General features: G+C 39.9%; 1 protein-coding gene across 2 annotated transcripts in view; it reads right to left on the reverse strand.

The window, feature by feature from the left end:
* Window positions 1-14775, reverse strand: part of edil3a (EGF-like repeats and discoidin I-like domains 3a) — a 114777-nt gene that overhangs the window by 69726 nt on the left and 30276 nt on the right. For both annotated transcript variants that reach the window (XM_079686389.1, XM_079686388.1), the window contains exon 3: window positions 5713-5841. In XM_079686389.1, coding sequence (XP_079542515.1) covers window positions 5713-5841 — 129 coding nt within the window. The remainder of the gene's footprint in view (window positions 1-5712; window positions 5842-14775) is intronic.

Raw genomic sequence — 14775 nt, forward strand, 5'->3', positions numbered from 1 at the left:
GGGTGAGGGCTACTTTAAAAAAATAAAACAAGTCGGGGGCTACTTTTACTCCTCTTTTTTTGTTTTTTGCAATGTATATATTTAGCACATTTTAACATTAATATGCTTACCTTTAACCTTTGTGTGCTGTTTGGGTCTGTGGGACCCGTTTTCAGTGTTTACTAAAAGAACATGTTTGCAATCTAATTATTTTTAACCTGCTTTATTTGGGGGTGGACGGGCCTCAGCTCCTCTAGGGGGGTCCGGGGGCGTGCTCCCCCGGGAAGATGTTTTTTAAAATGTTGAAGTGAAATGCTGGTGCACTCTGGTGTATCCATAAATTCTGGTGAATTTGTGGATACAGCTTTCAACACTCATATGAAAGGGAGCTGTATACTTTTCAATAATCCAATCATCTTTAGAATATGATCACAACCAATAACAAATCATTTAAACTGGTTTATTCTTATCTTATGTTACCTAGTTAGCATTCTTTCTTTTTATTTAAGCATATTTTACTAATCACTCCCTTTTTAAACAGTTTTTTGTTTTTTTTACTGTCCTATAGTACACATTGGAATTATTTCTTAATTTATCTATATTAAATAGATAAAGGTGTGCTCTCCCAGCTCTTTCGCTCCCTCGCTCTCTCTCTCCCTCCCTCCCTCCCTCCCTCGCGCTCTCTCTGTCTCGCTCGCTCACAGAGGCTGTGTGCTCCTCCGTGGCGATGACGGCTTGCGTTAAAAAATAATAATACACATATTTGTAAAGTGGGGGGACACAAACGGGATTTCGAAAAGAGCGGGGGACATGTCCCCCCCTGTACCCAGTGGAAATTACGCCATGCGTGTGTGTGCGTAAAGTGCAATAAATATATATGCAAGTTGCAACACACAGAGTAAATCTCTGCCCCTCATGTGCTGTGTAGGCTGGCACGACTAGGCTGTTCAATGGGGCTGATGTGTTATGTAGATTCTGCCAGAAGGAAAATCAGCAGGGAGGTGCCACATTGCTTTTCTTCCCGGCTGCAACTCTGGACCCGCAAATCAAGCAAGAACGTGATTGGTCGATATTCATTGTGGGGGTGGCGGGAGGAGGGGTGTTAGATAGATATAGAGTTATATTAAGTAGATAGAGTTCGCTATGATTTAGGTTTCGTTTATGCATAGGGTAGATTCTTTTAATTACATTTCCTTTTTTGTGTATTTTATACATGGAGTTGCTTGGCAAGCTATTTTTAGAACATACCCCGCGGGTGACTCACGTTGCCCCTGCGGGCGACTAAGTGCCCGCGGGCACCGTGTTGCCTACCCCTGCTCTATACACTGTGATGCGCTAGCTGATGACGTCACGTCAAAACGAGTTAACTTTTTTTTTTCTCAACTTTGTGTGGAAAAATGCGGGGATTATGCGGCCTTTTGATAAATATGCGGCCTTTTAAAAATCTGCGCCATTTTGCTGATTATGCGGTAAATTCTGCGATCGCAGAATCGCGTTTTTCTGGAGGGTCTATTTAACTAGGGTGACCAAACGTCCTCTTTTGCCCGGACATGTCCTCTTTTCACGCCCTGTCCGGGTCGTCCGGGGGGAGTTTATAAATTCATGAAAATGTCCGGGTTTCGCGGACCGTTTGCATGTACTTAAATTGACTGGCGAATTGCACAGAATACTACGGTACTCTGTTGCGTGTGTGACGTAATCCCTGAGTCTGAAGCTTTGTGGGCGGCTCTACAACTACGCTGACACACAAACAGAGGAAGGGGACAGAGCGGACCGCCGCTCACATTCACAATGCCAAAGCGCAAATGTACTTTTACAGATGAATTGCAGAAGAAATTCCAAATGTTCCGGTCGGAACAAATGGGAGGCGGAGTGCACCCTGTGCAAAGCTTGCACATACGTGTGTGTGTCCAATAAAGGTGCAGACGATCTTAAAGCGCACATGGACACAGACAAACATAGGAAAGCTGTGCAAGGTGAGAGTTTGTCGGCAAAGTTGACAGACTTCTTTGTTAGACCAGGCAAAACAGAGGATGCTGTAAATGCAGCGGAGGGTGCGTTTGCATTTCACACTGTGAAACATCACAACAGCTACAGATCTATGGATTGCACAAGTGCCTTGCTAAAAAAAGCATTTCCAGACTCTGACACTGCCAAAAAATTCAGTAGTGCGCGCACTAAAACCGAAGCCATTGTCAATGGTGTTATAGCGCCCCACTCGATAGATGTCGCACATGAAGCACTCAAAGAAATCCAGTACTGTGGTGTTTCTACAGACGGGAGTAACCACGGAGCAGTGAAAATATTCCCAATCATAATCCAGTACTTTGACTGGAAGAGGGGTGGCATGCAAACAAAATGTATCGAGTTTAAAGACACACCAAATGAGACAGCAGAAACCATTGCACAATATCTCATTGAAACATTGGCAAAAAACAATTTGTCTGAAAAATGCATTGCATTTACTGTCGACAATTGCAACTAAAACTTTGGAGGAATCCGACGTGATGAAGGGGGAAAGAATGTGTTTGCAAATTTGAAGAGGTTGCTGCAGAAGAACACTCTGATCGGTGTGGGTTGCCCAGCACACATATTGAATAATTGTGTTCATCATGGGGCAGACAAAATAGATATTGACCTTGAGAATATCATGTTCAAAATCTACCAGTTCTTCCACATTTACACTCTGCGCACTGAGAGCCTGAAGGAGTACTGTGATTTTGTTGACATTGAATACAGAAGGATGCTTTCTCACAGCAAGACAAGGTGGCTGTCATTGTTCCCAGGCATTGAGAGGATGATACAGATGTTTCCAGCCTTAAAGGCATTCTTTCTGTCTCAGCAAAAACCACCCATAGTGATCAAGAAGTTTTTTGAAAACGAATTCAGTGAGATCTACCTCTGGCACATGCACTCACTCATGTCTGCGTTCCACACCCACATTCAAGACATGGAAAAGGAGAAGAACTCCATTATGGAGGTAAAGAAAAATCATGAACAGCATCCACACCATTCTTCTTGAACGCAAGAGCAACAACTTCATGTCCCTTAAAGTTAAGGGACTACTGGCACAAAAGCGTAGTGATGGACTTGGTAAGGAATATGACCAGTTCTTTGCTGATGTGCAAGGCCTGTACAGTACATGTCTGGAGTATCTGGAGAAGTGGATGACTCCCATGGAAGAGTTCCCCACATTCACGTGGATGGATCTGAGTGAGCCACCACTCAGTGGAATGATGTGGAGGCCTGCATCAAGTTCCTAGGAGAGAAGGGGGTGGTAATTGATGATGTCAAGTGTTTTGACCAGGTCACCAATCTGAAGAGATTCACAGAAAGGTGCAACCGTGATGAGGAGTTCAGTGGCCTGCAGGTGCACCAGAGGTGGACCAAATATTTTGAGAAGGCCAAAAGCATTGCATGTTACTCAGAACTACTGAAGATTGCACAGTTTGTCTTTGCACTTTCCTCTCACAATGCAAATGTTGAGAGGGTTTTCTCACTGATGCAGAGCCAGTGGACCAAGGAGAGGAACCAGCTGTCTGTTGAGTCACTGAAGGGGATTCTATTTGTGCAATACAATTTGAAAGACATGTCTTGCAAAGACTTTCATGCTTATTTGTTGAGCAACCGAAACCTGCTGGGAAAGATCAGCTCCACAGCTAAATATCGATGGGCAGACAAGGAGGATGAAGAAGAAAAGCAGGATGAAGAAGATTGAAGTATGCAGCTATGCAGAGAGAGAAAGCTATGTAGCTGTGGGAGAGAAACTTTAAACTTTTCATTTTAAATTGGGACCCTAGAAAACTGTTTGAAGCTAGAAATATGTGAAAAGTTGTCGTTTCACTGTGGTTGTTTACAATGACAGGGCCTGGAATTGTGTTAACAAACATTTAAAGTAGGCTTATATTTGGTTCATGGTGCCTCAAAATGTGTTTGGTTTGATTTAGGTAATCAAATGTTATGTTATGTTATGTTCACTAATGGCAATTATGCAAATGTGAAATCCAAAACTGCATAGTGCACTTTTAAAATAATTACATTAGTGTCTTTGTGAGGTTACTGTTTTATTGTTTACATTGACAAGATACAAAGAGATTATTTGTTAAAGCTGGATTTTCTATTTTCTACTATTTCATTTATTTTGTTATTTATTTCTGTCCAGTAAGACTTGAAAAGAGAGCTATTATTTTGTTACAGATTGATGTTTAAGTTATTCTTGTGAATTTGAGATTTGTCAGAGATAATTCTAGGCATAATAAAGCATGTTGATTGTTGAGTAACCTTGGTTTGGTGTGTCTTTGGTTATAGAGAGATATTATTGTGTTATATACAGTAAAATAATATAAATAATAATTGTATATCCATACAGAGGAGGCATACTTTAAAACAATAAGGCATCTTTGAGTAAACGTTGAGTATCATTAAGTATCTCGAGGCTGGGGGCAGCATGTCCTCTTTTTTGGAAATCAAAATATGGTCACCCTAATTTAACAAGTGTCTGGAAGAGGTTCAAATAAAACCAAAAAATCCAGAGTGGTAAGTAAGCAGTGGTGCACAATTGTGTTGCCTTGCTTCCTCTGACACCCAAGCACTTACTGTACGAGGTGACGTCGATTAAGTTTGAGTTGGAAGATGGGGTACGAGCAAATGCGTTGGAGGTAAGGGGGTAGGAAGTGGGGAAAGAGTTTGTTGCCCCCCCCCAAATGACACCCCTGACCCGGTTTGGCGTTGCATCTGGTGTGATCAAATCACAAAATGCTCTGTCGTTCGTTTTTCAAATTGACACATTAACTAAGTTTCACTCCGTGGTTAACATGTTTTTCAAGCAGTGCTGTGTTTTGACATAAGCAAGCTTCGACACTGCCGTGTAATTTACTTTAAAACAGCTGAGGACAGTAAAAAAAAGTGAAACAGACAGAAGAGAAACCTGACTTTTTTTAAACATCTTAAAAGCTCCCCTTGGCTTGTCTTTTTGTTGACGTGACGAGTTACTAAATCAAACAGCCTGGTTGTAAAGGCTCGAGAAAGCTTTGCAACAATAATCAATAGAGGCTTTTGTTGTTAGGGATGTTTCCCATTTCCCTCTACTTTGCTTACTTTATTGTAAGATGTCTTCAACAACATCAAAACAAATGATTACATCTCTGATTACATCATGGAAAAAAATCTGCAGGGCATTCACACAATGTACATGTTTTAAAAGTGTCTGGTGCTGGTGACACACACATTGGCTTATACTTTACATTTGCAATAGCCATTATTGTACCTACTTTCATATTGTTAGAGGCTTAAGAGTTCAGAAAGTCCGTTTAAGGATAGAGCATAAATTGTACCGGGCTGGAGAACAATGGGTCTGTTCTAACTTAAAATATTATCTCATAGGCAGCAAAAACCTTTTGACACTAACCTTTGTTAAGAGCGTGCTCAACAAAAGAAAGCCAGTTCAGCATTTCTTTTCCCTTCCAAACCCACTATGATTTTGCTGAACTCGTCCTTTCCACAGTGATTTACTTCCTGCCAGCTGTTTGACATTTATTCACTGCTCAAGGTCAACATTTGTGTTTTTTTTTTTTTTTATCAGATCGAACAGACACATCCTACTTCATGGAAATGTTAAAAGGATATAGGATTTCCAAATCCTTACGAACTCTATTTTTTTGTTTATTTACTGAAAATGTAAGTGTGCACATTTGTGGTTTTTTTAAGGCAAGAGGAGGCAGGGATCCGACTTACTGTGTTGGCAATGCACTCCACTGAAGCCTGGTGGACACTTGCAGAAATAACCAATGAAAGTGTCCCCCCTGTAGGTCTCACTGATCTCACATGTTCCTCTGTTGTGGCACGGGTTTGGATGGCAAGGGCCTGCATGGGAAAAGAGATGGAAAACAATGTTAGCAGTCTATTTGTTTCCAACATAAAACAATTGTTTTAAAGGTAGGAGACACTGATAATGAGCTCCATCTTTAACTTTGCACTGCATACAAGTACACATTGTTCTAGGTAACATATTGACGCTGGTGTAGCAAACAGTTTTTCAGTGTGTGCATGAATAAAAATGAGCATTACCATGCCAACAGTGACAGAAAGTTCCTCCACAACCTTCAGCCAAAGTTTAAAAACTAACTAAACTAATCAAAAGTGTATATTGCCTGTGTGCTTGAAGTTTAAATAAATAAACGACACTGAGTTGGACCTTGAGAGACAGCTTATAAGTACAAATGTTCGACAGTCAAAACTGAGGATGACAGGAGAGCGGGGGAGGCTGCGACATTCAGCGACTGCTGCTGGTCTCTGTGGCTTGGAGGGAAGCCCAACGCACAGTCTAAAAATCATTGAATATGTTGCCTCACCAGCACTTCACCCTCGCAGCACTAAGTGGAGAGCTCAGAAAAATCTGCAAGGTAAAGCTCAAGTGTGTGAGTGGATGAACACATCAGAGCCAGAAATGTATCAAATTGTTCTGTGTGTGTTTGTGTGTGCCAGGTGTGATTCACATGGGGGGATGGGCACATAAGGGGGTGAACACATCTAGAGTGTGTGTGTGTGTGTGTGTGTGTGTGTGTGTGTGTGTGTGTGTGTGTGTGTGTGTGTGTGTGTGTGTGTGTGTGTGTGTGTGTGTGTGTGTGTGTGTGTGTGTGTGTGTGTGTGTGTGTGTGTGTGTGTGTGTGTTATCTGATCAGGATGGTTACTAATTCCTTTTCTTTATGGCCGGGAACACCAAGGGTGTTACAAAGTTGACTAAATCATCCAAAAGGCAATGAAAGTGCTGATCAGCAATTGTATATGTTCAAATGTCTACTGTGAAGGATATCATAATGAAGCCTTAATGCAATCGAATGTAAAACAAAAAGGTTATGATTGATGAAAGTAGTAAGAAGACAACAGGAGGGTTCCAGATTTTGTTCGACCTACGAACTGATAACTTGCAAGACAAACCAATGACGTCAAAACATAGAATAGGCAATTAGTGGGGTATGTGTACATTATAAATATACCTTTCCTTTGAAACAAATATAACTAAACTACACAGGCGAACTAGCTTAGTTTGGGTTTGTGCATCCCAATTCAATTGGCCAATGTGACTTTAAGCTATGCCGGGTATGAGGCACATCTAGGCTGGAAAATTACTGGTGCTGCCTTTTAAATAACAGAAAGTGCAAAATAGTTCCCAGTACTATAACTCTGAAAAGAGCTATGACACTCAACCTTGATCTGTCTAGCTTACTTTACATATTTCTAAAGACATTCAAATCCAAGAAGAAAAAGACATAAAAAGGCATACAATCTATTTGAATGGTTAAATTGAAATGTATGCTTACGCTAAAGGTTCCCCCTGTGTGTATATGAAATATGTTGTGTACATCTATAATTTAAGTTTAAGATTAAGAAGTATACACATTCAGAACAAGTCATTCAATTATACATGCTCACCACCTGAAGACAGTCTCATTCAATCCTGGCATTTGTTAAGAAATGTCATAAAGTTGCAAAAGTATTCAATGTCAGACTACTACAAATAATAATTGTCTTTTCAAAAATGAAGACTGCAAGGATTGCTTTCACTTGCATGAATGATCAGTTTATGCACATTTTATTTGTATTTACAAATGGTTGTGTTGCTTTCTTTGCTTTGCTACTGATAATATGAACTAAATATGTCCACATTACTTTAAACACTTACCTATTTTGTAAAGTTCTACTACTGCAAATCAAAGGTTGTGTATGCTGAACGCTGTGCACGGGTCAGTATAGCTCAGTGATGAAAAGGCTCTTATGCGCATAGCATTCATTTGCAAAGGAATTTATATTCATAGCGACTGAGCACATGTATTCTTGCTGTGTATGCAGAATCCCATTCATCATGATCATTGTTTTCTCTTTAACATCTGGGTGTAGTGAACACGGTGAAGTGAATCCATTCATTGGGGATTAAGCAAACTAAATAATTTTTATAAAATAAACACTATTTGTTCCCAAAATGTCATCTCTTTGGGACAAATGGTAAAGACCACAGCTTTGAATGAGTTATTACAACCAAATGTAAATGAGACAGCAATATATTACTTTAGGCCAATGGCCACAACATGGTGGCCTATGACTGCCATCTAAGATCTTTCTTGGACTTACCTGCCGCCTGGGGCCAAATGCAAATGACGAGGCCTTGATGCAGGGTTATTGGTTTCATAACTCAAGGGCCTGCCAATAGCCGTCTCATCTTTTAAACATAGAGTTCTACCACTGCTGTCAAAACTTTGTGGATTGAGATTGGATTGGAAAACTTTACAAGTCTACCGTAGAGATATTAATGTAAACTGGACTAAGGCTGAGTACGTTGAACATTCAAAGACAGATGTGAGAAGAAAGTCTGGTGGTTTACGTGATAACTCATGATCAATCTAAAGCCAGTCTTTTGACAGAATAACCTATGAGAAGCAAAACAAATGTTATTATATGGGCCTTCATTTGACGTTTTGGTCTCTTGATACAATTGATATTCTTGTCTTTTAAAGTCATACCTTAGGGTTAACAGGTAAACTGGTCTCTGACAGGGCTGTTATTTCATTGTAAACGATAAACAAGAAGAAGAAGTCTCAAGGGTAAGACTATCATGCACTCTTAAGTCAATTTGACAAATGAGAAGCCATGCACACAACATTTGACAGCGTCAGTAAACAGGTGCAGCCTTGGATTGTATACTACATCATCGGCTCAACCATTTAAGACAGCCCCAACCCACAAAATGTACAGGCTGAAAATGAACCGAGTCAATAAATAAATAAATAAACACCAAAAGATAGCTTATTATTGTTCTCTCGCTGGAATTAGTAGGCCTCTGGATATGAATTACAAACGAGTTAATCCTATCGAAGTCGTGCCATTTCAATGCCAGGACCTGTGGTAATAATGAGAGTGGTGGCTAATCAGTTGAACAGAGGAACGTATAATAGCTTTCGCAGAGGCCCTGCTCTCTGAGGGAGAGGGGGGTGACAGGTTTCAGGGCTGTTTTGACGTGACGATCTATAGTCGCACCATGCGTACTGACAGCTTCCCTAATGGAGAGTGCATTGAGCAGAAGAAAAAGGGAGGAAAAGGAGGCGGAGGGAGAGAGAGAGTCAAAGAGAGTCTGTGTGCGAGATACAGAGAGGGTGTGTTTTTAGAAGACAGTATACGGTTGAGTCTGGAATTTGTTATTCTTTAAATATGAAATGCACCAAAAGATTACAGAGCAATATTTCAAAAATAATTGATTTGCTGTGATTTCAAAAAGGGCTAAACCACCATTTTAAATCAAGAATACTAAAAGGTGGAGCATACACTGCATATTTGTTACGCTCTGTGCATTTAAAAAAAAGAAAGAAAGAAGCAAACCAATGATGCACCTGAAATGTAAGTTACAAAAGCACACACAGAATAAATGACATGCCTTATTAAAAAAAATAACAAATGTTCTACTTTAGAAATGCAAAATTACCTTGCTAAAAGGAATTCACCATAATAACAATAAGAATAATAAATTATATTTATATAGCGCTTTTCTGGAACTCAAAGACGCTTTACACTATGAGGGAGGGTAGAAGAAACAAGGACAAGCAAAACAAAAGATATATAAAAAATATACAAAACCATGTTTAATTGCTTTTGCTACCATCACTTAGTGCAGTGCTTCTCAAACTTATTTCAGGAATGTACCCCCTTTGCAACATTTTCTCAGGCAAGTACCCCCTGACCGACCCTGAACATTTTTGATAGAAAAAGCCTATATAAATAATTACAATATAGTGATGTTCCATCCGTGTGTGATTTATTAACTCCTTCATGCATTGTACAAACAGAGAAGAACCAGTTAAGCACCAGAAAAGCACAAGAATGGATCTTGAACCCTTGGTGGTTCTAGGACTATTTTATATAAAACTGTATTTTCTATTTAACTTATTGTACTATAATTATTTATAATTATAATTATTTTATTATTTTTGTAAAAAGCATGGTATTTCTTTTATTAACCTTTTTTTTTTTTTACCTCACGTACCCCCTGCAGTACCCCAACGTACCCCTAGGGGTCCGCGTACCCCTATTTGAGAATCACTGATTCATGATGACAAATACAAATACATGTATAGACACTAGGCTTAAAACCCAAGGGTGAAACAATATTCATATATTTCCATTTTAGAAAAAAAGTGTTATTTTAGGCTTCAAAGCAAATGAAACAATAATCGACTGCGCCAAATGAGCATTTCTGGTAAAGCATGAATGCAGAGAGTAATGATGGTCATGATGGAAGCCGCTGGGATGAGAGGACATAAAACTGGAGATCACAACAAAACTGTTCAAAAGAAACAGCAAGCATCTTTTCAAGTAGAGGCAGAGAGGTGGTCATTGTGTGTCGTCTGAGGAGATATCATCAGGCTGTCAGCTGATGCTCTCTTCTCTCAGCGTGTGAGTTGTGTGATGCATGTCTGCAAGAAACGTTGGCAGCTTTCATGTGTGAATGTCAGCTGCTGCTCCGCTGTACAAGCCAACCCTCGCTCAGGGATTGATGTGAGCCTGTGTTGTGTCCTGCACAAACACTTTCATTTCTTTTCTGGCTCCAAAGAGAGTCCAATCTATCAGCTGTGAAAGCCTGACCAGTGGTTAAACACAAGGAAGCATCCTTTGTTTCCTCACAGATCAATCATAAAGGACTGACAAATCCAGGGTTAAAGCTACATAATGTGCTCTTTCATTTGAGCTGACAGCTGCTACAAACAATAGCGTGTTTCTTATTTAGTAGCAAACACAAAAACATAGCCCCTAATAAAAGATAAGGTTTACAACACAATTTGTTTACAATGTGTCATTGGAGAGGAGTAGCTTGAGGTATTAAGAGTCACTTGATTTCATAAGAGCGACATAATTAGCCGAGCCTCTTGTTCACCCTGTTTTTCTATTAAAGAGATTGAGAGTAAACAGCTCTAAAAAAACGTTAACAACATACACTATTACAGCTATGTCACTAACAATAAAAATGCAGGGGAAAAGTAACAAGGTCTTTCTATCGTGTTGGTTAGGTCATAAGGAGGTCGGATGAGGCTTTACTGACTGCTCCTTGATAGAGATTATTGCTGATCCCAGTGAAGTGGGTCAGGCTGTGCCAGCTGACCATTTACAGCAGCAGTGGAGGTAGTGCTTTTAATCCATTATTCTGGCTTAACACAATCATCTGCACCCGTTTTGGGTGTCGACAACTGCACTAAATCTGCAGATACATCCACTACTTTTATTGAAAAACCTTTACATCGACGAGATTCAGAATTGTAGTTGACTGCCAATGAATAACCCTGAAAATGAACTAATCAACTTTCATTTCCAATTCATCCATTTTACACAGCAATAAGTTAACAAGCCAGCCCATCAACCACCTTGTTAAACTTCCATAAAGGTCTTGAACACACATTTTACCTGCCTCAAGAGTGTTACATTTACATTGAAGCTCCCAAGCTCTGAATGTGCACCCAGCCACATCTCAGAGAAGTCTGACATGGCCTAATTGTGTCAAATCTAATTTAAACCAGCCTTTTTCTCCATGATGGCTTCACTGGTTCACGGGCTCATGGTCAATGCACCCATCCTTCACCTTGACTGATGAAAGTTGGCATTGCACCAGCAATATCACATCAGTGCTCTCAGCGTGAACCATGCGTACACTCATGCTTTTAGTGAATACTTCTATTCTCCTGTGCCCTTGCCATTTTGACTTTTTCCGTCAATCAGCATTTGACAGACCACTGCACTTAAAAGTTCAACAAAGTAAGCATCATGCAGAAACAAAATGGTTTTGAATATGTCAAATAAATATTCAAATTGAGAGGTCACACAGAAGATCAGCATCGTTCTTGGAAGATCGAGAAAAAAGGCAGAAATGGAGGTTGTTTTGTCAGATACTAAATGCCATGAAAATGTCAGAGCGGAGTCCCTGCTTCCCAAAGGTCTTTTCTTTTCCTGATTCTAAGGTTTGCTAGAAATGCCAAATTGTATATGGTAAGATAATTTAGCTGTAACCTAATATGATTCAAGATAATCAGACAGAGACTGGCTCCAACCTCTTCAATGGTAGTCTATTCTGCATTCTGCAAAGACACTGTTACTTATCCACTTAACCTTCACTTCAATTATGCTTCTTGAGGTCTCAGAGGCTCGATGCAACCGCAGGGCTTGTGCATTTATGGTGTTTGTTGTCATGGCATTTGTTCTGCTCCTGTAATGGTCTGTGCAAATGTTCAATTTGTGTTCACAGAGAACTCGAAGTTGACCCCTCTGTCCAGCACTACTTTACTCCACTATACCTTTAAATAGGAACTTGTTTTCCGCTGCTGTATTCATGCTCTGCATATCATACAGATAACCTTTGCGACACAGTGTGCTCATGCAGAGCTGGAGCTGAAACCATCTTTAGAGAACACGCGATGATCTGAAAAGACGGATGTTCAAAAGGAACAATATTCTCAATGTGGATATTTGATTATCGGTGTCTCTTCATATATGTTGCACATTATAATCGTAACCTGTTTTAAAATAGGAGGGGAAACATATGTATATGTCATTTTAATGAGCAGATAATTGTTTCTGTGTGAAAGAGATCAGATTTAACTAGAGAATGCAATTCCTGAAGAAATTGCTAGTGGGAATGCTTTATGCTGAAAATCTGACGCTAAACTGCTATGCTGAAATGTAATGTAAGAAGAAAGTGAAGAATTTAGATTGAAATGATACATGAAGACTGGGGGCTTGAATGTGTGATGAGAGAAGAAAAGAAAGTAAAAAGGCTTGGAAAAGCAGCAGAATATTTGAACTGCAAACTTCTGAACTAACTTGATGGCAAATGATCTGTCGCCATGGCAACGGCATTTGTCGTTACCAAACCTTACCAAATCCTTACCAAACCTGTGAACTTTTGGGGCGTTTGCAGTTTCACTGAAGTTATGAGAAAACCGTGTTTCATGGCGAGCATTGTGTTGCCATGGCAACGGCATTTGAAGAAATCTCAAAACTGTCCCGTAGATATCTTCACGGCCGGACTGTTAGTACACATATGAAGTTTGAGCACTTTTTGAACATGTTCATAGGAGTTATAGTGAAATCATTTTTTATGGCGAGGGATGTGTTTCCATGGAAACGGCATATGTTGAGATCTCAGATTTGGCGTAGAGCTGTTGAGGCATGGACCGGTGATATACAAGTGAAGATTGGGGGACGATTGGACCGGTTCCATTGGACTTATAGCGACATCATGTTTTATGGCGAGGGATGCGTTTCCATGGAAACGGCATATGGTGAGATCTCAGAATTGGCGTAGAGCTGTTGAGGCATGGACCGGTGATATACAAGTGAAGATTGGGGGACGATTGGACCGTGTCGATGGGACTTACAGCCACATCGTGTTTCATGGCGAGTGGTCTGTCGCCATGGCAACGACATTTGATGACACCCCATACTACGCTTAGATGCGTTGATGGCTGCATCGTTCCCAAACCTGTTAAGTTCTGGGCTGTTTGGATTATTTTCACTGAAGTTATGAGAAAACCGTGTTTCAAGGCGTGCATTGTGTTGCCATGGCAACGGCATTTGAAGAAATCTCAAAACTGTCCCGTAGATGTCTTCACGGCTGTACTGTTTGCACACTGCTATCTGAAGTCTGCTGCTCTGAGCATGTCAGTTGGAGTGATGACATCATCGTGTTCCATTTCACAGGTGTTTATAGTTGAGCTAACGAGCTCTGTAGAGATCAAAGGCTTCATTGTTCTGAATGAGAGATAAACCTCTTACATGTGAACGTTTTGTGGAAGAACCGTAACAGATATCTTTGAAATTTCAAAACTTGAAGCATGTCAAGGGAGTTGAGCATCTGAAGTGTAATTTGTGTGTAGTTTCGGGTTAATAATGTGGCCTTTTTGGCAGTTTAACTAAAGGTGTGCGGCTGCTGCCGTGAGGAAATATCTGCTTGAAATTACAATGGGGTTTAATGGAGGAATGTTGAACGTTTTTGTCACTTCATGCCCTCAAAAAGCATTTTGTTTAATTATTTTTTGCTTAATTATTTGTCATTTTTCAAGCTACGAGATGTTTTCCTACGTTTGTCATGATAAATTATGTCTCAGGAATGTAGGGTTTGGGAATTATGGCAGTTTTAAAAAGAAATATGGATGCGAATTTGAAGCTGTCCTCCACTCTAGTTGTGACATCACACACTCTAGTTAAAATGTGAAGAAAACCTCTAAAACAAGGTCTGAACAATGTTTAATATCTCTAAAAGTAAGAATCAGATTTAAAAGTTGTTTTACACAAATAATGTCAGAAAGATGTGTAACATTTTAAAGTTGGAATGAGGTGTCTGAGTGAAAGTGTGAATGAACAGTTAGCAGTTGAATTGCATGAACATTTGTTGAAGTCTGAAGATTTTCTCCATTGACTTCAATGTTAAAAATGTGATGTATTATGGGATGTATATCTGGACTTATGAAAGTTATCGATTCCCGACCGAGCTGAACGTTTTGATGTTTGAACAGAGTTTCTGCGATGTTCAATACGGGAGGAGAAGCGCGACAAAATACCGGCGGAATAATAATAAACTTTTCGTCCGTAGAAGAACAGTTAGTTGGAATGCTGTTAACAGCATTCCAACTAAATAAAGAAAATATTTTCATTCAACACATTAAAGGTCCCATGTCATGCTTTTCCAGTTATTACCCATCCCCTTGTGTGTTATGTAGCTTTTTCTACATGTAAACAGTCTGCAGAGTCACAAACCCTCAAAGT

The sequence above is a fragment of the Notothenia rossii genome (assembly GCF_949606895.1).
Source record: "Notothenia rossii genome assembly, chromosome: 6".
NCBI lineage: Eukaryota > Metazoa > Chordata > Actinopteri > Perciformes > Nototheniidae > Notothenia > Notothenia rossii.